At 37.0% G+C, this 20,443-nt stretch overlaps 2 protein-coding genes across 18 annotated transcripts in view; both read right to left on the reverse strand.

Annotated features, from left to right (window-relative positions):
• Positions 1 to 164: 164 nt before the first annotated feature.
• On the reverse strand, positions 165 to 14,823 carry LOC113677244 (glutamate dehydrogenase, mitochondrial-like). Its single transcript, XM_089196536.1, has 15 exons — positions 13,872 to 14,823; positions 11,496 to 11,630; positions 9,577 to 9,713; positions 9,278 to 9,428; positions 8,768 to 8,856; positions 8,623 to 8,659; positions 7,007 to 7,068; positions 4,451 to 4,588; positions 4,303 to 4,341; positions 3,781 to 3,882; positions 2,895 to 2,975; positions 2,632 to 2,755; positions 2,151 to 2,233; positions 1,525 to 1,587; positions 165 to 662 (listed from the first exon to the last, which is right to left on the reverse strand). The coding sequence occupies exons 1-15, from the start codon at positions 14,119 to 14,121 to the stop codon at positions 543 to 545; spliced, it is 1,611 nt and encodes a 536-aa protein (XP_089052662.1). The 5' UTR covers positions 14,122 to 14,823; the 3' UTR covers positions 165 to 542.
• A 621-nt stretch (positions 14,824 to 15,444) lies between these two features.
• Positions 15,445 to 20,443, reverse strand: part of LOC113677243 (zinc finger MIZ domain-containing protein 1) — a 39,158-nt gene continuing 34,159 nt past the window's right edge. For 10 of the 17 annotated variants that reach the window (XM_027194018.2, XM_027194016.2, XM_089196520.1 and 7 more), the window contains 7 exons: positions 20,319 to 20,424; positions 20,015 to 20,163; positions 19,661 to 19,728; positions 19,249 to 19,317; positions 18,671 to 19,026; positions 18,267 to 18,547; positions 15,445 to 17,949 (listed from right to left, as the gene is read on the reverse strand). In XM_027194018.2, coding sequence (XP_027049819.2) covers positions 17,857 to 17,949; positions 18,267 to 18,547; positions 18,671 to 19,026; positions 19,249 to 19,317; positions 19,661 to 19,728; positions 20,015 to 20,163; positions 20,319 to 20,424 — 1,122 coding nt within the window. In that variant the 3' untranslated portion in view covers positions 15,445 to 17,856. The remainder of the gene's footprint in view (positions 17,950 to 18,266; positions 18,548 to 18,670; positions 19,027 to 19,248; positions 19,318 to 19,660; positions 19,729 to 20,014; positions 20,164 to 20,318; positions 20,425 to 20,443) is intronic. The other 7 variants (XM_089196529.1, XM_089196525.1, XM_089196523.1 and 4 more) reach the window with 1 other exon arrangement.

Consider the following 20,443-nt stretch of genomic DNA (forward strand, 5'->3'; position numbering starts at 1 on the left):
ATCAGACAAATAGTTAAAACGAGCGCTTTTTTTTTTCAATTCTCAGTAAAATAATCTTAACTTAAAGTTCTCATCAAATTGTGGCAAAATAAGATCATGAAAAGAGAAGATCTCAGGTTCCCTAAGAAAATCCCAAAGAAATTAGGAGTAACTAATCAAGCCCATTAAAAGTGACAAGAGCTTTCCGTTATTTATTGATGGAACATTTTCGCATTTTCTAATTTTACTGTCTATTTCTGTCGTTATGTCGCGGTTTCGAAAACAACTATGACCTAAAAAGTGCGACAGTTGTGTCAAGTGTCGTTGTTTCAAGAGCAGCTATGACCAAAGAGTGCGACTGCTATATGATTCGAAATTCAGAAAAGGCGACAAAACGTTGTCATTCATTCCATCCAGTTTACACAGACACACAATCATCATGGACGCATGACCGCTGCAGTAGTTGCTTTTACAATAAATATCTTCCATGGAAAAGCTCATTCGTAAATTTAGCCAAATGAAATTATCTTAGAATTAATCACTGGTCAATTTTCACAGAAGGATTATGTAAATGTGAAACCAGCCACAGTGTATGTGTTGTAGACTTTTTCCATGGACACGATATACGCAGCAGTCCTTATGTCTAGACCCAGTTCGTACTCACTAGCACAGTGCATAATTTGCTAAAAGGAAAAGAAAATCACAGTTAAATTCACTTTTTAACGAAGAAAAGTCCAAAATTACTGGATTTGTTCTCGATAGCCTGAGTTCAATTTCTTGGCCTCGCTTATTATACAACCAACTGGTCGGCTTTCTTAGCTTATTTACAATTTGTTCGTATTGGCCCTATAAATTTTCATTATGTGAGTGGTCCATTAATGTTATCATCATCGTTATGATACATTTTTGAAAAAGCTCATGAATTATCAAACCTCGTGCTTGTTTCATCTGCTTTAGCCTTCGGTTTCGGCAGATGACTCAGACCTCGGTTTTGACACGTAGACTTTCACTCAACAAAACGAGAACTGTGATTGGTTGATTCTTGGTCACGTGCTCCTGGTCAAATTCAAATGTATCCCGACCGGGATACAATTGCGTATTGGTGCCCGCGCGCCGAATACAACAGCACATGATTGTTTAACGGAAGTCTAAATATATAACAAAGCACTTAATGTATGGTCCCTCGGGAAATTAGTTGCTTTTGTTTTCCCGCGAGTCCTGATGTTTCCCTCGCCTTCGTCTCAAGAAACATCAAGAGTCTCGGGAAAACAAAACTAACTGTTTCCCTAGGGACCATACGTTAAGTGTATAGTGTCATGCTCAACCTCATCCAATAACTGCTTATCATTACCGGACCAAAAGGGAAATTTGTTTTACACTTATTATTAATTTCCCAGGAATGCTACCAGTATGTTATGACGTGATATACTCGAAGCAGTTTTCGAAATATCAAACGTGGGCTCTTTTTTGACGGCTCAGCACCCAAGGTAAGGACAAATATGGACATGATTTCGTGAAGAAAACCTCGAATCAGTGACGACATACCTTGGCTGATCGTTCCATGGTGAACTCCAATCCAGAATGAACAATATCTTTTTCATTCGCGCCCTAGAAGATTACAAAAGTTTAAAATTAAAAGACTACATTACATTTTAGGAGAAAACAAATCTTATTGGAAGATCATGTACAAATCTTGCAGCTCAGGGTTTACAAGACAGTTGGGAATTCAAACGAAATTACATATAGTTACCGTGTTTGCTCCATAAGGCACTGCCTTCAATGAAGCACCTTTCCCCAAATAAGCAACGTAAGGGAGAGTAAAAATATCGATTGTTGGTTTGTCCGAATAAACATCACATCAAGAAAAGCGGGGTTTATTTGGGTTGCGCGGCATCTGAGTCGCTAAAAATGTATAAAAGTCGCATTGCTCAATCGAGTTATACTGGGTGCCGAGAAAGATCCAGAATTCTTCTAAGGAGGGGGGTGCACCACTTAGGACGGCCGTAACTGACAGGGGGACGCAAACAAATTTTACTACAGGATACTAGTGACATAAAAAAGCCGTTGGTCATCACAGTGAGGGGGGAAGGGAGGGAGGGCGGCCGAGTTGGCGCACCCTTCCCCAGATCCACCTCTGTGGTGCGTATTAACAAAGTGAAAGCAATGCTCACAGCGATCTTTTGCAAGAACTCAGCCGACGGTTTGATTGGAATGGCTTCCTTGAAATGATTATACAGGCTTTCTTGGACGCTACCTGTCGAAGAAGAGACAAACATTCAGAGACACTAAGAGATTATCAAATAACAGCACTTGTACAATACATTTGTATCTATGGGAACATTCAATACAAAGAGGTCACCAAAAGTGTTTATCAATAAAAAAAAAAATGCCTATGAAGGTGAGCTGTCTCTAGTAGCTAATGAAGTAAAGAGGAAGAAAAAAAAGTTATGCAGTTCAAAAAAAGGTAAGATTGGTCGTGATGGGAGTTCGAGGTTGAAAGGAAACTGCAATTTATGCTCTCAGTCATTTTTCACTATTTCATATGGCGAAGACAATATTATCTTAAATAACTTGATACTCATAGTAATAAGTAAATACAGAATGAATGATAAAGATCCATCTTTAATGTATTCTTAGTGAAAAGACGCTCACCTAAGAGATTAAAATTTGCCTCCTTCTCGTATTTCCAAGTCAAACGTCCAAAACTGACATGATTGATGTTCTTCAGCCACTCAAAATAGGATACCGTCACACCTCCCGCATTCAAATACAAGTCCTACATGGTCACAATAAAAAAACATTTCAGCTCAAACCATGCCTCTGGTGCAAATATTAATTACAATAAACAAACACAAGTCAGAGCTTCATATCCAAATTTACTTCAGATTGCACTTGCTGTTTCGTTGTAAACTTACTGGAATAACGAGTTTCTTATTTTCAATTAGAACTTTCTCTGCCTCAGGTGTGGTCGGTCCATTTGCCCCCTCAGCAATAACCTGAGAACACAAAGTAGAGTAATCAAGAAAAAAAAAGACTTAACTGATGGTCTCCACTTTCCGCTATTCACGTAAAGGTGAAGTTGTCTAACTATTAGTTAATTTTAACAGATAAAGAAGTCTTTACTATATCTTGTTCAGTTGTAAAGCAAGCAAGAAGCAGCTACAGCACGAAAGAAGCGAAGGAGAAACATGAGACGCAGTTGAGTGTTTCTTCCTTCTTCTTCGCGCCTTATTCCCGAACTTTATTACAATTCTGTTGAGAGGAAAGATTGAGATAGCATGAAGTAAAATTAACGTATCTAACAACTGCAAAGAGAAGTAAGGTGGTCTAGCGGTAAGCATGGCAAACTCTGGATCTAGTGGGACGAATTCTATATTAAGTGATTGAAACATTTATGTTGTGCGTTGTAAATAAGCAAATTATATCAACCATTTCACTCCAAAGATCTCATTAGTAATTCTCCTTACTATCTACCGTACAATTCTTACGTTAACTTGGAGAATTTCGTATTGGATCCACTAATAATCCAGGAATTGATATTTTTCTTTATACTCATCACTTGTCTTCTTGATATTGTAAGGAGTAATTGTGTCAATGTCACTCATGAGAGTTAAAAGGTCAACCGAAAATTAACATCACTAAATGTGTCAGAAAACCCTGACGAATTATTACAGATTCCCATTCCCTTACAAACTGGGATAACCTTTCTCACTAATGAGCAACCAAGCTTGAAAACCTAACAACCAAATAACAACCCAGAAATTAAATATCATTACATAAATACTACTAGTAACAGAGTACCTTTGCTTTGATTTTGTGGGCATTTTTAAGGGTGATTTGTTTTTCGTTGGCTGCAGGAACTAATATGTCACATTCTGCTTCTAGAAGGTTCTCCTCGGTCATCTGAAACATTGCATGATTGTAATTATTTTTCAAAATCAATGTCTACAATTATTTATTTAATAATTTTGTCAATTGGCTGCACCAGGTTTTTGAGGCTTTTTCCAACTAAGAAAGAGGTGAGCAGAATGTTAACTCGAAAGCATTTAAATCCATTCTGAAAGTCTCAGGTAAACCAGCATATAACATTTCAACTTGCTTATATTCTAGGAGGAAGGAGCAACTTCATTACAAATTTATTTCCCTAACAGTTCACTGCATTATTCCTTATTTAAGGACTTTGATGACCAGAATCAACAGAGTAGCATTTCCTTGAGTAAGTAAACCTAAGCAAAAAATGTTAATTAGCCATGACGAATTGGCGAAACCTTACATAAAGGTGAAAATTACTGACAGTTACTTTTTTCACAGCATTTCACAAACCTTTGCACCTGGGAATCCTTTAACTGAGCCATTGTTGTCCTGGAGAAAAAGAGAAACAATAAACAAATGTAAGCCGAAGACATTTAAAATAAAACTTATAAAAAAGACACTATAGAGAACTCTGCGTGTAAAAAGCTACACACTGTACCAGTTTGTAGTTCTCAAGTTCTTTAGGATCAATTCCATCTGCATTAAAGAGATTTCCATCTCTCTCCATGATCCCAATACACCTAGCTCCTGCACGGTGAAGATAACGACAGGTGTGAAGACCAACATTACCAAATCCCTATAAACATTATAAAGAAGTCATGAATTACTGAACTTATTTAACAATTCATCACCAAAGTGGAGGTGGTTATAGATATTTACTAAGCCACGATATAGTGAGGTAAATATTCACCACCAGCCACCCTCACTGAGGTGAATAAATGTTTTAATATTTACTAAACAATGAGATAATAAAGCACAAAAAGATGATTTTAACTCCTTTATTCCAACAACAAACAATAATTGTTACAATCCTTTTGGGCACAAATCCTGCACAAGTTCCTTGACAGTCAAAAACAAAGGATATTCTGAGGTCAATAGCAAAGGATATTCAGAGTTTGAGTAGCCTATTAGAGTGCACCTTCAATGCTATCTGGCCACTGTTTTAGTTTACACTTATGCCACTTAAAACATGCTTACATTATCAGTAGAGGACACAAAGTGGCTAATGGTTGGTGTTGTGTTGAACATCAGGTCAAAAGATTTGCTACCACTTTCACCAATACTGAGGTGAATCATTGTTTTAGCACATAAAAATTAGTTTATTTCTGTCAATGTACCGATAGATGGTCAGAAATTAATTGTTGATGTATTTTGTCTCTTCAGCTGCTCAAAGGTGAATAGTACTTGCCAATCACTTCCCAACCAGCCAATCAGCAAGTATGAAAAGCACTATTCACCTGAGTGTGTGGTGTAATTTCTAAAACAATTTATTTTCACAGTGCCTCTCTCTATAACTAGGCCAATCAGCATTCACAAAAAACACTATTCACCTGAGTGTGTGGCATATTCTAAAACAATTTATTCTCACAGTGCCTCTCTCTATAACTAGGCCAGTCAGCATTCACAAAAAACACTATTCACCTGTAGTGAGTGTTTGGCATATTCTAATACAATTTATTCTCACAGTGCCTCTTTCTATAACTAGGCCAGTCAGCATTCACAAAAAACACTATTCACCTGTAGTGAGTGTTTGGCATATTCTAATACAATTTATTCTCACAGTGCCTCTTTCTATAACTAGGCCAGTCAGCATTCACAAAAAACACTATTCACCTGTAGTGAGTGTTTGGCATATTCTAATACAATTTATTCTCACAGTGCCTCTCTCTATAACTAGGCCAGTCCGCATTCATAAAAAACACTATTTACCTGAGTGTGTGGCATATTCTAAAACAATTTATTCTCACAGTGCCTCTCTCTATAACTAGGCCAGTCAGCATTCACAAAAAACACTATTCACCTGAGTGTGTGGCATATTCTAAAACAATTTATTCTCACAGTGCCTCTCTCTATAACTAGGCCAATCAGCATTCACAAAAAACACTATTCACCTGAGTGTGTGGCATATTCTAATACAATTTATTCTCACAGTGCCTCTCTCTATAACTAGGCAAGTCAGCATTCACAAAAAACACTATTCACCTGAGTGTGTGGTGTATTCTAAAACAATTTATTCTCACAGTGCCTCTCTCTATAACTAGGCCAATCAGCATTCACAAAAAACACTATTCACCTGAGTGTGTGGCATATTCTAAAACAATTTATTCTCACAGTGCCTCTCTTCTATAACTAGGCCAATCAGCATTCACAAAAAACACTATTCACCTGAGTGTGTGGCGTATTCTAATACAATTTAATATCAAAGTGCCTCTCTCTATAACTAGGCCAATCAGCATTCACAAAAAACACTATTCACCTGTAGTGAGTGTTTGGCATATTCTAAAACAATTTATTCTCACAGTGCCTCTCTCTATAACTAGGCCAATCAGCATTCACAAAAAACACTATTCACCTAAGTGTGTGGTGTATTCTAAAACAATTTATTCTCACAGTGCCTCTCTTCTATAACTAGGCCAGTCAGCATTCACAAAAAACTCTATTCACCTGAGTGTGTGGTGTATTCTAAAACAATTTATTCTCACAGTGCCTCTCTCTATAACTAGGCCAATCAGCATTAAAAAAAAAAAAACACTATTCACCTGAGTGTGTGGTATATTCTAAAACAATTTATTCTCACAGTGCCTCTCTCTACAGCTGGGCCAGTCAGCATACATGAAAAGCACTATATTTATCTAGGTGTGTGATATATACTAATTAACAATTTATTGTCACAGTCTCTCTCTCTATAACTTGGTAAATGGTAATTAAACTGTCGAGGCAAACCTAAAAAAATATCGAAGGGTTGCTTTGAAAGGCAGAGAAATCCAGAAAATCTCCTGCAGGTTGAGCCAAAACCCAGCTATCTCTTCTCCATATCAGTTTTGTGTTTATCAAATAAATGCAGATGTTCCAGGACAACTTAAAAGCAACTTTAAATTATGTAAAGCAACTTTACATTTCCTCTCTTTTTTTAACTATGAACATATAGCAAACATTTTTCCAACATGACTGACAATGTTTCGTATTAGCAATGGTCATTCTTTTTAATAATTACCTGAACTATGAATGTCTTCCCTCGAAGACCAGGTTCTAGGCCAACCAATTTAGCATATTTTTCTGAAAAAGGCAGAAAGTATTAACATTATTTTACTATCAGTTGTTTTGCTTTGCCTGTACAGATTTCTCTAAGTCCTGCATGCCAATTAATATTCTTACAGATATGCAGGGTGTATGCCATAGCTTCCTGACACCTAACACAAAAGAATCAAAGAAAAAAGACTAAGGATGAATGAGAGGAACTGAAGAGACATTTGTAGTTTTCATGTATCAACTGAGATCATTGTACATGTGGCCCTATGGGAACTGAACTTTGCTGATGTGCATTTGTATTTTGGTGTCATCCCTTCGTTTGACTATTTTATTTTCAACCCTTTGACCCCTAAGAGTGACCAGCATCTAATTTCTCCTTACAATATTGACTCTGAATCAAAGAAGATTACTAGAATAAAGGAAATTTTACTAACTAAAGAATCTCTTGATTGTTAAATAAATTCCCCTTATCAGCACCTTAAGAAATTTATAGAGAAAAGTATGGAGAATATCCATACTGATGCTAGGGTATAAAGGGTCAAGAGATCAGAGCTTAAACCTTTGTGTTAATTTTTGTGAAGTGAATGAGTGGTGTTATTACTCCCCTTAGACAGCACCTTGACACTACTGTACAACTAGAGTGCAGAACACACAGCTAACATGGTCACAGAGCACAATGTCAATGTCTTCCAAACTTAGTTGGGTATCAAACCATCCCCCCATCAATTATCAATTGCACTATATATAGGTACCATCCACCCAGTCTCTTAAGGCTGCCTTGACAATTTTTCTACCCTTTCAGAGCTCATCATGATGTTAAAGTCACAATTGGAGCAGAAAAAATGTTAGTTAAGAGCTAGAACAAATCCTGATATTCAGAAGATCATAGCTTTTGATAACAACTCTCCTCTAACTCTATCACTATAACCTAAAAACCAGTCTTTAAGGTCTTTATCTGTGACACAATAGGTGAACCCAAAGAAGGGATGCAATTAATTTGAGCGAAGCATTATGAATTTGTTGATAGATTCACGGCAGAAGTACAGAAATATGATAGATAATTTGGGTTGATTGATTGACAGATTGGAACTACTAGTGAGTAGGAAAATGAAAATAACGTACATCAAACCGGTGTGATTGTTTGTCGCAAGATCATTTACGACAAAATGTGAGTCACCTGAGCTTAAAGTCTGACACACATGGATGACCCATTAAATATGGATCACCGCAATAATTGGCACTGCCCTCCATGTGTAGATTACACATTCAAACACAGAGTAGACTTCTAGAATTCTTAATCTAAAGCCTGGTCCAAAGATCGTATCCTTTGGACATTATAAAAGCATCAAAGCTAGTAGAAGTTTGTCCTTTGAATACTATCTATTTTAGACAATGGAACAAAATAACATGCTTACTATAACATACAACAAACACATCACAAAAAAAAAAACTCTTCATTTCATTACTAGAAGTACTTGTAGCTCTAACTTATAAGAGCCCAAGTCTAAGAATTGCTATATATAAACATAATTACAAATATGCTAAAAAATAATTTTTTTGCAAATTTTGAATGCAATATACCTGAACTTATAAAATTTTCTATTCCATGGTAAACACCCTGAAAATGGAATTAGGTCACAGATTAATTTCTCATAATTTCATTTATTACAAATAAGAAAAATAAATTCAAAAGTAGGAAAATCTGAAAGAATAAAAAATATATTACCCTTCCTGTGGCTGACACTCTTCCATGAATTCCTCCAAGATGAATTGGTTTCCCAGTGACACAAGCATATGCATTCATGTTACCATAACCTGAATGCAATTCAAAATAATACATATACATGACAAATGTGTATGATAAAGTAGCATGGCCTGTCCCCTTTAATGTCTGAAGGGCTTGACTTATGACAAACTTCCAATATGCCAACATGCAGTTTGAAGGTAGCAGCTCTGATTACTTTAAAAACAAATTGGGCTAACTTAGGAGTCACAACTTTTGGGTTCTATCTGAATACTCTGGAAGGCATCTGGCTTTTATTAGCTACTCAACTATTTATACAAGGTAGAGAGAGAGACTGTGAGAGTAAAGGATCTTGTCTTGAAACATCTAGGATACAATAATCCTTGCCAGGGCTTGAACCTGGAACTTTTTTGTAGAAGAGTCTAGCTCATTTACTAATAGGCCACCAAATGACATAGGGAGGGCAGTGAGCTTAAATTGTCATGTACTTACCTAAAGTCATATCAAAGGAGTCAGCAATCCAACTCATTTCTCTCTCCCCAGTTCCCATGTCTGGGGCTGGAACATCAAGACCAGGCCCAATGAAATTCTTTTTAGCAAGCTCCACAGTGAATCGGCGTGTGATCCTCTCCAGCTCAGGTTGCTATAAAAGAAAGACAAAGCAAAAAAAAAACAGTGAAAACAGTGAAGTTAAGGAGAGAAGAGTTACATCTCAAAAGAAGCCTTAAAAACAAAACCAGAGAATGAAAACCAATGAAAAGATAAAAATCTATGTATAACAAGAAACATACTGAGTATTTTGAAGGGTTAATTTTGATGCCACCCTTTGCACCACCAAAAGGAACATCTACCACTGCACATTTGTACGTCATAAGAGTGGCCAATGCCTGTACTTCATCAATATCAACATCATCACTGTACCTAATACCTGGAGAAAAAAAAATTTAACACATAGATGTCACTCTGAGAAAACCATGCACATAAATATCTAGAATGTTAGCATCCACATTGGACATGAAAGTGAGCCACAAAACTGCAAACTATTTTAATAGCATTATTGTGTACAGCCACCAGTTCTTGAACCTCATCAGTTGGTTTTTCTTTACCCATCAAGAAATATTTCTGGTATTTACTGTTTTCTAGGTTTCTCGGTTAATAATATACATGGAAAAATTTCTCAGTTCTGATTGGTTAAGATAAATGCAGTTTTCAGGTAATTCAGTGCAGAAGAGAGTTAATTCAGTGCAGGAGAGGGTTAATTCAGTGCAAAAAAAAAGTAACAAATCAGACATTCTGATTGGTCAATAATCAGAGAAACTCACAGATAGCCAATCAAATGCGAGCCTTGAACATCACAACAAAATTCGAAAATTTGAAAATTTGTGAGCAAAACAATGTTTGGCATTTTAAGTAGGTTTTCTTTCGCAACTGCAGATGAAAAACAGCTCAAACAATGAAAACATTGTAAAAAGCACTGCTTTTTGGTTGTTGGTTTGGAAAAAGTGGTGATTAGAGAAGGGAATTGCCAAGGAAATTGAAAATTACGAGCCAACCCAGCTTAATACTTTGCTCAATCCAATGCCAAAATTAAAAACAAACATGGTTAAACCTTAAACAACGATGATTCCATTTCATTGAAAGTGATTCGGACACATACTGAACAATTCCTTGAACTGTTTAGTCAGACTCTGAACTTTTTTGTGCCTTAAAGATGTGAAGATATCATCACATATTATTGTTTTAATCGTACGTTGTTGTTTTGACCGAACGCAGGTTTGAATAAATTATTTTTGCACTTGATGCGCGCGCTTTGCTTATGCTTAATTTTGATAAGCCATCTTGTATTTTTCCATGTATATTATTAACACTTAATCACATGATTTTACTCATGCAATTTGGAATAAACAAGCACTTGTTAATTTTTTCAAAGACCACAAATTGCACGAGCCCATAGTCTAGTTTTCGTCTTTGAAAAAATTTACTCGTGCTTATTTATTCCAAGTTGCACTCGAAATCATGTGATAACCTATACGAACTGACAACATTATTTGTATCCATCTCTAGAAATGACAAATCTACAACAAAGACATGTGTGGCTGAGTAGGGACTTCAACAGTAGATATGGTTTGCTGAGACTGAGCTGGTATCCATAGCAACTATGTCAATAGTAATTACCACCAAATTTCAGGTAACAGCACCACTAAATGCAAGCTAGGTTAACCATCAAAAAACCAAAAATTACCTTGATGTTCCAGATGATACAGCTTATGTAACTGACAAGTATGTTAACAACAAAAACTTGAAAATATATCAAGTGCCATTATGCTTGGTCACAAGTGGGTATTTGGTTTGAAAATAAGACCATGTATAAGGTGTATAAAGCAAAGTGTTTGGAACACATAAACTGTAAAATGCACTGACTCCAGAAATTTACTTCCTCTCATTTTGTTTATGTATCAGACTCTGTGACCAACAAGAGTCCTTTTCAGAGCTTCTCTCAACTGCACAATCAGATCATAGTCTTAATTTTACACTCCTGATATTATAGTATCTAAAGTATACACATTCTGATTCTGATCCAATAAAGAGTAACTGCCTAAAACCAGCTGGAAGGAAAGAGTTGCTGTAATAACCCCGTCTAGCATGCAAAAATATGTTTGTTCATACTGTTATTTTAAATTATTTCATTTTGGAAAATAAGCCAACCAACCTCCTTTGCACGGAGTCCTGTGATGGCTGTGCTGTGCCCTATAACCCTGGATAAGCTCAAATGCACCATTATCTCGTCTGATAGGAAACATTACTGAAAGAACATCTGCACATGGCTTCATAACATCTAGTGTCCCTAAAAGAAAAACAACCTGGAACTCACTTGAAGTAGAATTAATTTGACTGAAACAAATGCTGCTTAAAATAAGAACAAGCTGAGGCAATTGCACCAAAAGTGCAAAACATCATCGGCGCAGTACTGCTGGACTTTAGTAAAGTTTTTGATCTGGTAGATCACAGCTTACTTTTATCAAAAATCAGTATGTACCACACTGATAATACATCTCTGCAGTGGTTTGAGTCTTACCTACACAATCGAACACAGCGATGTTGTATCAATAGATCATTGTCTGACGCACTACCAATTACTCGAGGCGTCCCACAAGGTTCTATTTTGGGTCCCATCCTTTTCTTCTTACATATCAATGACCTTCCACTTGCAATACCCGATTGCAATGTGGATATTTATGCCAATGACACTACATTATGGATGGCTAATTTTAATCCTTTGCATATCCAACTTCAGGGAAATCTCAACAAAGCGAATCACTGGTTCTTGCTAAACAAGATGGTCCCAAATGCAAAGAAAATAAAACAGCTACTTCTTGGAACCAAGCAGAAACTTTCCTACTGCACAAACCCATCGCTTAACCTTTCGTTGCAAGGCACTGAAATCAAAGAGGCCGTAAACGAAAAGTTGCTTGGTGTGAAGATAGACAAGCATCTTAATTGAAATAGCTATATAGATTACATGATCACTAAATTAAATTCTAGGGTAAAATCTTCTTAAAAGAGCCAGAAAGTACCTGAATTTATCACTTAGGAATTAGCTATACAATGCTTTAATTAAACCAATATTTGAATATTGTTGTTCAGTGTGGGGAAACACTAAGATTGATAATTTACAAAGGCTCCCCATAATTCAAAAATGTTGTGCCAGAGTAATTTTAAATGCAAGCACTGAAAGATCAGTTGCCCTTTTTAAGAGATTAGGTTGGATTCCCATTAGTGACATAATAGAGCAAAGGAAATTGTGTATTATGCATAACATTATCCATGGGAAATGTCCTGATTACTTTAATCATTATATTTGTTATGTTAAAAATAGACATCTTTACACAACTCAGGCATCAACTAATATGGAATTATCCACACCTTTCTTTTGCACTGACTGGTAAATGTTCATTCCTTGCAAGTGACACTAAGATTATGGAATAACTAAGACAGTGCCACTGGGAGTCTCACTTCCCTTTGTAAATTTAAAAATCAACTATACAAGAAATATATAGATCAGAACTCCAGAGTTGAAAATTTTACTATAAGCAGAAATTTTTAATTAATTTCTAATTTTTAACTGTATTTTTACTTCACATTTTTGCTATTTGAATTTGAAGTTTAAGTGGACCACAATGAGAACTACTGGTTTTACCAGTAGTTGTGTTATCCAATAAAATCATTATTCTTTATTCTTAAGCTGTCAAGTTTTTTTTGGTAAAATTTCCACACAGCCCCATACTATTGTAAAACAAATCTGTTTTCCCAGTGGCAATGTATTGTTTTTGTCATTGTTTTCTCTATCCAAGAACTGAATACATAATGTAGTATGGGGCTGTGTGGAAATTTTACCAGTGTTTTTTTTTCAAGTTTTGGCATTAGTAGTAATATAATCAGCTGGGAGACATCAAGCTCATTTGGGAGAGCACACACCAAAGTATTTCAAATCACTTACTGAATGTGACTGTTCATTTATTTAAGGCTATAACACTATAATCATGGTGAACTCATTATTTTTTATCAGCACAAAAGTTTTGCTTAAGCCTTCATGATTCGAACAAAACAGTATGCCCATATTTGGAGAAAACGGAGGATGGTCGGGGGCGTGAATGCAATGTCACAAAAGCTTCGAGAACCGGTTGAATATTAATTTTAGCTGAAGCATAAGAATTTCGTTTATCGGATCTAAGCTTAAAATACTGAAATTAGACTTCAAAACTTGATGCCTCACTCTCTAGTCTAAAATTTTTCAAAATTACGTGCGAATGTCAAATGTGAAAGTAAGAGTTCATGGGGGCTGAGGTCACATTTCACGAGCTGGTAAAGATCTACCGACAATTATCCACCAGTCTCGCCAAGCTGTGGTTCAGATGAGCAACAAAAAACAAATCGATTTAACCTTGGACGATCGTACAGTTCACGCGAATGGCGATTGATTTAAACCTCCCATACAATAACACTGAAATGTTCCGTCGAGCGACTTAATCTAATTTTGTTGAAAGACGAGTCTCAGCCGATGGTGGTAATTCAAGAGAGCTGTTACCTTTTATCCTGTGTTGCTTGTCTTCAAACTTTTCTGGACGATAACCTGGTGGATCAGGCTTGGTTAATAACCTGTGTTCCACGTATACTCTCGCATTCTCAAAGAAGCCCTCACACATTTGAGTGAAAGATGGATCTTTGGGATCAGAACTCGTCGACATCTTTTCAACAGCATTTTGAACAGCAGGAAGGCATTTCTTGCTTCTGGCGAATGCGCCTCTTAAAGAACTAACACACTGAAGACCGAACATTGTAAAATCAAGAGAAATCACAACTATCTACGTATGGTATAAATCTTTCGATGAACAAATTTACGTCGTTCACGTCAGCTAGTCAAACCGTGCTCAGTCGATTGTGAGGTGACTTTTCCGCCAATTAGAGACTAGTGCCAGGTTCTTACCAAAACTCCTCACTTCTTCTAAGAAAACCTTCTCTGAGTCAGAGTCCTAATAAGGAGCTTGCTCCTAAGCTAAGGGGAAAAAAAATGAACAAGTTCGGACACGAAACATCACAAGAAAAACAAAAACGATTTGGAAAACAAGGAAGACAAGAATTAGTTATCTAATGTTTCCTTATGAAAAACTGGAAATGAAATTAGACTCGCCTTTCTCTTTATCGTTTAATTTGAAGTTCATGTCAAATCAATCGTGTTCGGAAGTACATCATCTACATTAATGCAAGTTTTTGAAGTGAACCCACGCGTTCCTTAACTTCCGGAGCCACATAAAGATCTGCGACCCCTAGCCGGTCACAGTCACGTTTATTCTCCTAGACATCTCCTTACCCTCAACAATGTTTTCTACGAAAATATTTGCAAAGCCACGCTTCGGCTAGAACTTAGGGTTTTTATGGCAAGTTTAATTAAAAACACCCGCCGCTAAAGCCGCACTTGAATTTTAATTCGCAAACTGATATGACGTCAATAAAGGGGTACGAATTCTTTGATATTGGACCAGGCTACCGGCTATGTCTGCTATGCTTGTTTTTTCTATAACTGGAGGCACCTCTTCAGGATTATAACTATTGAAAGGTTGAAACTTACAATTGAAAAGGATAAGATAGAGGCAAGAACTCCATAATTCCGCCGTTCCAATTGTTGCGATCAAAAATACTCCTATTTCCAAGTACTATGTTTAATTATTGTTCAGACGGGAAAATCAAACCGATATCGTGACCTCACGCCTTTAACAAGGTTAACAAATAAATTTATAAAATTTCAATCTTTTACCCACGAGGTAATTTACGAGTAAAGACAACTTACAAACTAATACTTTTAACCTGTTCACTAATCCCCCGAGAAATATAGTACACCGATCAAGTCATCGAAGTATAAATTAAGAGTAGGTTTCCAAAGAAATTGTTTCGAGGCGTCGGTTGGGCTATTACAAGATAATCTGGTTTAATCAACTGAGTAGAGAATTTGCCACCTTGAAGAGTTTCTAAAGCTGTTTCGAGCAGTGGTCCTTCGTCAGAGTGAAATTACTTCGAAACATCATCGGAGTAAGGGGTAAAGAGCGACAGTGGGTCCAAACTACACTAAAATCCACTACTCTAAATCCAATAGTGAACAACAATAAGACTTGAATGACCTTTATTTCTTATAAAATTTAGATATAGAATATCTACACATACAGGCGGCTTTAATAAGTCTATCGTAGCCTTCTTCGTAAGAATTTGTTCTCTCCTACAGAACTGTAGTTGTACACTCTAAGTTATAAATAGGTATAAAATCTACTATGCTATCGATACTACAAGAGAGATGACAATGATTTACTTCGCTTATAATCTCGAACTTACATTGAACACATTTTTCCCTGAAAACGATCGTCATAAAATGTCCGGCGTCGCTTGTAGAAGTAGAGAATAATATGACAGATTTCCGAACTCACTTCAATCTTATTACGGTGGATTCAGACGGGGTTTTGGAGTGGTGCTCATTTCGTAGCCAGTACTTGATGTGTTATCCAAATAAATCTGCGAACTACGGCACTACTATAAATTAAAGTCTTTCCCTAACATTTTGAAACATCTTGGGCTAAAGGCTAACAATGACAGTAACAGAAATGCGGCTTTTACCAACCAACTATCTCATTTTTCCAGATATGCGTTCCATACGAGTATTTACAAAGACTAGATCATATTTTGATATACATTATTTATAGATATATAAATACATGTTCACTTTATGTACAGCACGACATAAATGCCACCAAATAAAGCGCAACTACGTCTAATAACGTCTTCTTAAATCTGAAAGTCGTACGGGGGGAAAAAATCGCGCACAAACCGTCGGCAGTCTTCGCCCAGACTCTCTTTGCAATACTTTTTTAGTCATGTTTTATTTTGTCTCTGAACTTAGAAATGGTTAAGGAATACACATCATGTTACCTGGAATCTGAATAAATTAATTTGCTTACAAGTATTCTCCCTGAAATAAATGCTACCCGAACAATCTGAAGCAAGTTTTCAAAGGAAAAAGAAAATTGTGACTGGAAAAGAAAGTAAAGTTCGAGCTCTTGCAACATTATGAATCAGAAAAGAATGTGGAAAAAAAAAAGAAGAGACGGAAAACTGTCGACCAATTCGTGAAAGACAAGTCGTTACTGTTCATACTACAGGACAGAAATGGTTTGAAAGAAGACAAATTCGTAACAGGTTTTTGAATGTTCACACGTGAAAAGAAATTGGATGGCTCAAGCGTTTGATGAAAGTAAGATTTGAATGTGCACACAAAAGTTCGAGAAATTTGTACTAACTGCCAGACAGGAAAGACGCTTCTCGAGACAAATCTTTAGCTTGAATCTTCCATTTTGACAACAACGAGTCATCAAAAGTCAAGTCCTTATTAGGAGAGTGATAACATAGAAGTGCAGAAGTGAGAAGCTCATACTGAGCTGTACCTCGTACTTATAAAAATACAATAAAAAAAACGTGGTAAAATATTTCATCAGGCGAAAGACTCTTGACTGATGTGAATAATAAAACCGACAGTTAAAAAAAATTAAAAGTCGAGATCCCAAGAAAGAAAGAAAGAAGAATACCGACTTGGTCAACGTTATTCCACGAAGGAATGTTCTGTAGATGAGATTATGAAACAAGTATCATGCGTGTCCCTTTCTAGATAATATACCTAACGCTATCATTACTACGATAAATCTCATTAACACAATACTACATTTTGTTCTAATACTTCTGTCATGGCGCTACCTACGTGTAACTAAAACCTATAAATCCCTCTAATTAAAACGAAAAAGAATACTTCTACTTCATTTCTATGCTTGTACACAATGAGGGTTACATGCCCCATTTAATTTATTTATGCATATATTATAGCATTTACCGAACTAATTCCAAATGTTGGAATGATTAATAATTCTCTTTGTCTTTCACCCGCACCAGAGGAGTACAAGGTGCAAAGTGGAGTACTTTGTGTGACTCACAACGGAAATGGCCTCTCTTTCTTAGTACTCTGTTAGATAAAATTTTCAGCTTGAGTTTGACCCAAATCATAGCTTCCTTATCACTATACATACACCACGACACTAATATAGCTTTGACTACACAGCCTGTAAAAAAAGCACAAACCGCCAAGATATCCAGGATAAAAAACTGCCGCAACCAAGAAAATTTTCTTTGCTCCTTATATCAGATTATAGTACGAAACGAAACCGAAGTGATGGATAAGAAAAAAAAAAGAGTGACTCACAAAAGGAAGTATGAAAATTGAAAAGGGTTTACACATAAAAGTAAGGACAAAACTTCACTAGAAAAACAGAAAACATTCCAAATAGTAATGTATTATAGCAATAATCAATTTTGTTTAACTACGTAAACTTGAGAATATTTGTACTATACAAAAAAAGTACGTAGAGGTCTTTCAACCTACCCCTTCAATACAAATTATTCGCTCTATTTTCAAGTACAGCAAAGTAAAATATTTCTAGCATGAATCTTTCCTGTGAGCGAACGACATCACCATGACAAAGCTACTCGAACATGGACAAGATATCTTCGCTGGGAAGGTCGGACGGCGTCAGATAGTTGAAAAGCTCTTCTGGGTCGAGGGTTCCAGGTAAAACCTATAAGATTGTCACCACACTCAACGTCAGAATACGATGCATGGCCAATGTTAATCTCCGATCCTTAGACCTTCGTACATGCAAGCAGCACTGACATAACGACGAAAATGACCCGTTTTTGCGCGCACGTACGCAGTTAGAGTGATAACTTGCTTTCAGGCATGCAGAACAACCCAACGCCAAACCAAAGGTTTGGAGAGGTTCAGAGCAGAACAACGATTTACGCTCACAGCTGTCACTGTCATATGAACAGTCCATTAAACAAGAAAATTAGTTTATGTAAGGAATAATCTACTTCCCCCCGGATATAAACTTACGTCTAAAGCGCCTTCCACTCCATCAGTGCCTCCGCCATGATCTTCCAGAACACCAAAGTTAAAATCGTCCGGAAGATTGTCGTGTTCGAGGTCGGCGGCAATGCTATCAGCATTCCCTGACACGGGCGGCTGGGAGAGGCTTGACGAGTGCTGCGTTCTTTCAGCAGCACCTTTTGGATTTGTATGACTCCCTGGAGTTTGAGGAGTGGCGGGACCTCGAGTGTGGTTGCTGCTTTGCGTCGTGGCTTGGCTAGTGACTGGACTGGGTGTCATCTTTTCACCTAAGGAAGTGGAACAAAGACACTCTTGAATTAGAATGCGTTTAGAGGTTAAAAATTAAAGACAAAGTACCATAAAAGCGTATATAATAAATGTTCTCAACAGCACACTGCTCAGCCACTCACCACTGGGCGTAGATGCCGCTGGTTGCGTCGTTGCAGAATTGCTAGCGTTATGCTCTTGCAGCTGGTTTCCACCTGATGAGCTGTGAGACTCAGGGGGTGTCCGTCCAGGAGGAGTAGGTGCACTCATACCAGGGTTAGACGGTGGTTGCGTTTGATAAGGCGAGTAGTGTCCACTACTGCTGGACATTTGTGATGTGGGTGTCCTAACACCAGAGAGCGGTAACGAGTCAGGAGGAGACGGTCGAGCCTTCTTAGCCGGCTGTGGTCCTTGACATTCGTCATCTTTTGGTTCCTGTTTAACAGGAACAGGCTTCCATTGACTGTTTGGATCAATTGTTACTTCTTCCACATCAGAGCTGAAATAGAAAGAAGTCGCTACGGTTAATGTGGAATGCTCTATGATCAACAACACGGCAGTCTTATCAACATCATAACTACCTAGAGGATTTTAATTTAAAGTTCTCCAAAACGATAAATAATATTCTTTCATTTGGTTAACTGCATTAGATTCGAATTTGTCTGTGTAAAAACTGTGCACGTCGCCGATCAATTTTTTGTTAAATGGTAACTATAGCAACCACCTGGACGTTGTTAGGATGCCCCACATGAACTGATCCACTTCGAGTCCTTCAAGAAGTGCAACTTTGCTGAAAAATGAAAAAATTGAAAATAGATTAAGTTTAGAGTTAAAAAAAAAAAACAAGAAGGAAAGTTAAAGGTGGTAGAAAATAAAATAAAACAGTTTAAATGCTTTTATAATAGCCTTGCGACTTCCTCTGATCCATAACTATGGGGAAACCACTCGAGCACATGAATCCCATCGACTGAATTGATACAACTGGAGTTTTATCACAATGTAAAACTTCCTTTCTATGACATGAATATTTTCAACGATTTGCATCAAATTAAAAGTAGCTTAAGCTCTCGCAAAAAGAACAGGGGAAACAAAAGTAAAATGCCAACAATAACAGTAACTTCTAAAGCACTCACCTACAAACAGGACATTTCCAGCTTCCTCTTTCACAGTTGAGCCTTAAATACGATTCTAAGTCAAAACACTATGGAAAAAACAGATTGGAGTTGCGAATTCAGTAAACTGGACGACAGCCAGACATTCCAAGTCTAAGAAAATTGTATTTGACTTCGGATTCAGGGTATTTGTAATGGTTCGGTCTCATATTTGATAAATAGTACATGTACACGCATACACCATGTTCCTATTGCCACACTTTATCATACTGAACTGTTTACTGTAATTCTACCTTGGAAAACATAATGTAATCAGATGGATTTCAAGATGTTGAACAAAACCCTGTAAGCCAAGCATACGTATAAGTTACATACCTGGATATGTTTACAATCATGGCCTCTGGCTGGTAACGTTATCCTTCTGAAGGTTATGGGGCATTTAAGCGATACTTTGATAGCCGTTTGCTCTACACTGTCGTCTGTGCCGCCAGCAGCAGAAGAACTGAACGAGAAATTCCTTTTAACTGTGGATCAGAGAAGATCATATCTGAATTAGCAATGAATGCGTGGTACTTGAAAAAGAATACAATGCCTGATGCAAGCCTTTCAGCTCTGGAAACCAGTTACAAGCTCTACAAAACAAACATCAGGTACAGCAGCAAGTATTTGCAATACTCACTTTTTGTGATACAGTGTTCTGCTGGAAGAAGTCTTTTACGTAACAAGCTTTGTAAAACTGAGCTTACGGAAGGTCTGTGGACCAACTGAAGAACGAAGAGGTGGGACTGAAAGGATAAACATTAA

Source organism: Pocillopora damicornis, chromosome 2 (genome assembly GCF_964200805.1).
Source record: "Pocillopora damicornis chromosome 2, jaPocDami1.2, whole genome shotgun sequence".
Classification (NCBI taxonomy): Eukaryota; Metazoa; Cnidaria; class Anthozoa; order Scleractinia; family Pocilloporidae; genus Pocillopora; species Pocillopora damicornis.

What these genes read in the sequence shown, in the direction of transcription:
- LOC113677244 (XM_089196536.1), bottom strand. Translation starts at nt 14,121, where the DNA reads ATGTTCGGTCTTCAGTGTGTTAGTTCTTTAAGAGGCGCATTCGCCAGA. An exon ending in ATAAGAAACTCGTTATTCCA is followed by an intron (nt 2,756 to 2,894) that starts GTAAGTTTACAA and finishes GTGACCATGTAG; the next exon opens with GACTTGTATTTGAATGCGGG. An exon ending in AGTTCTTGCAAAAGATCGCT is followed by an intron (nt 1,588 to 2,150) that starts GTGAGCATTGCT and finishes GTAATCTTCTAG; the next exon opens with GGCGCGAATGAAAAAGATAT.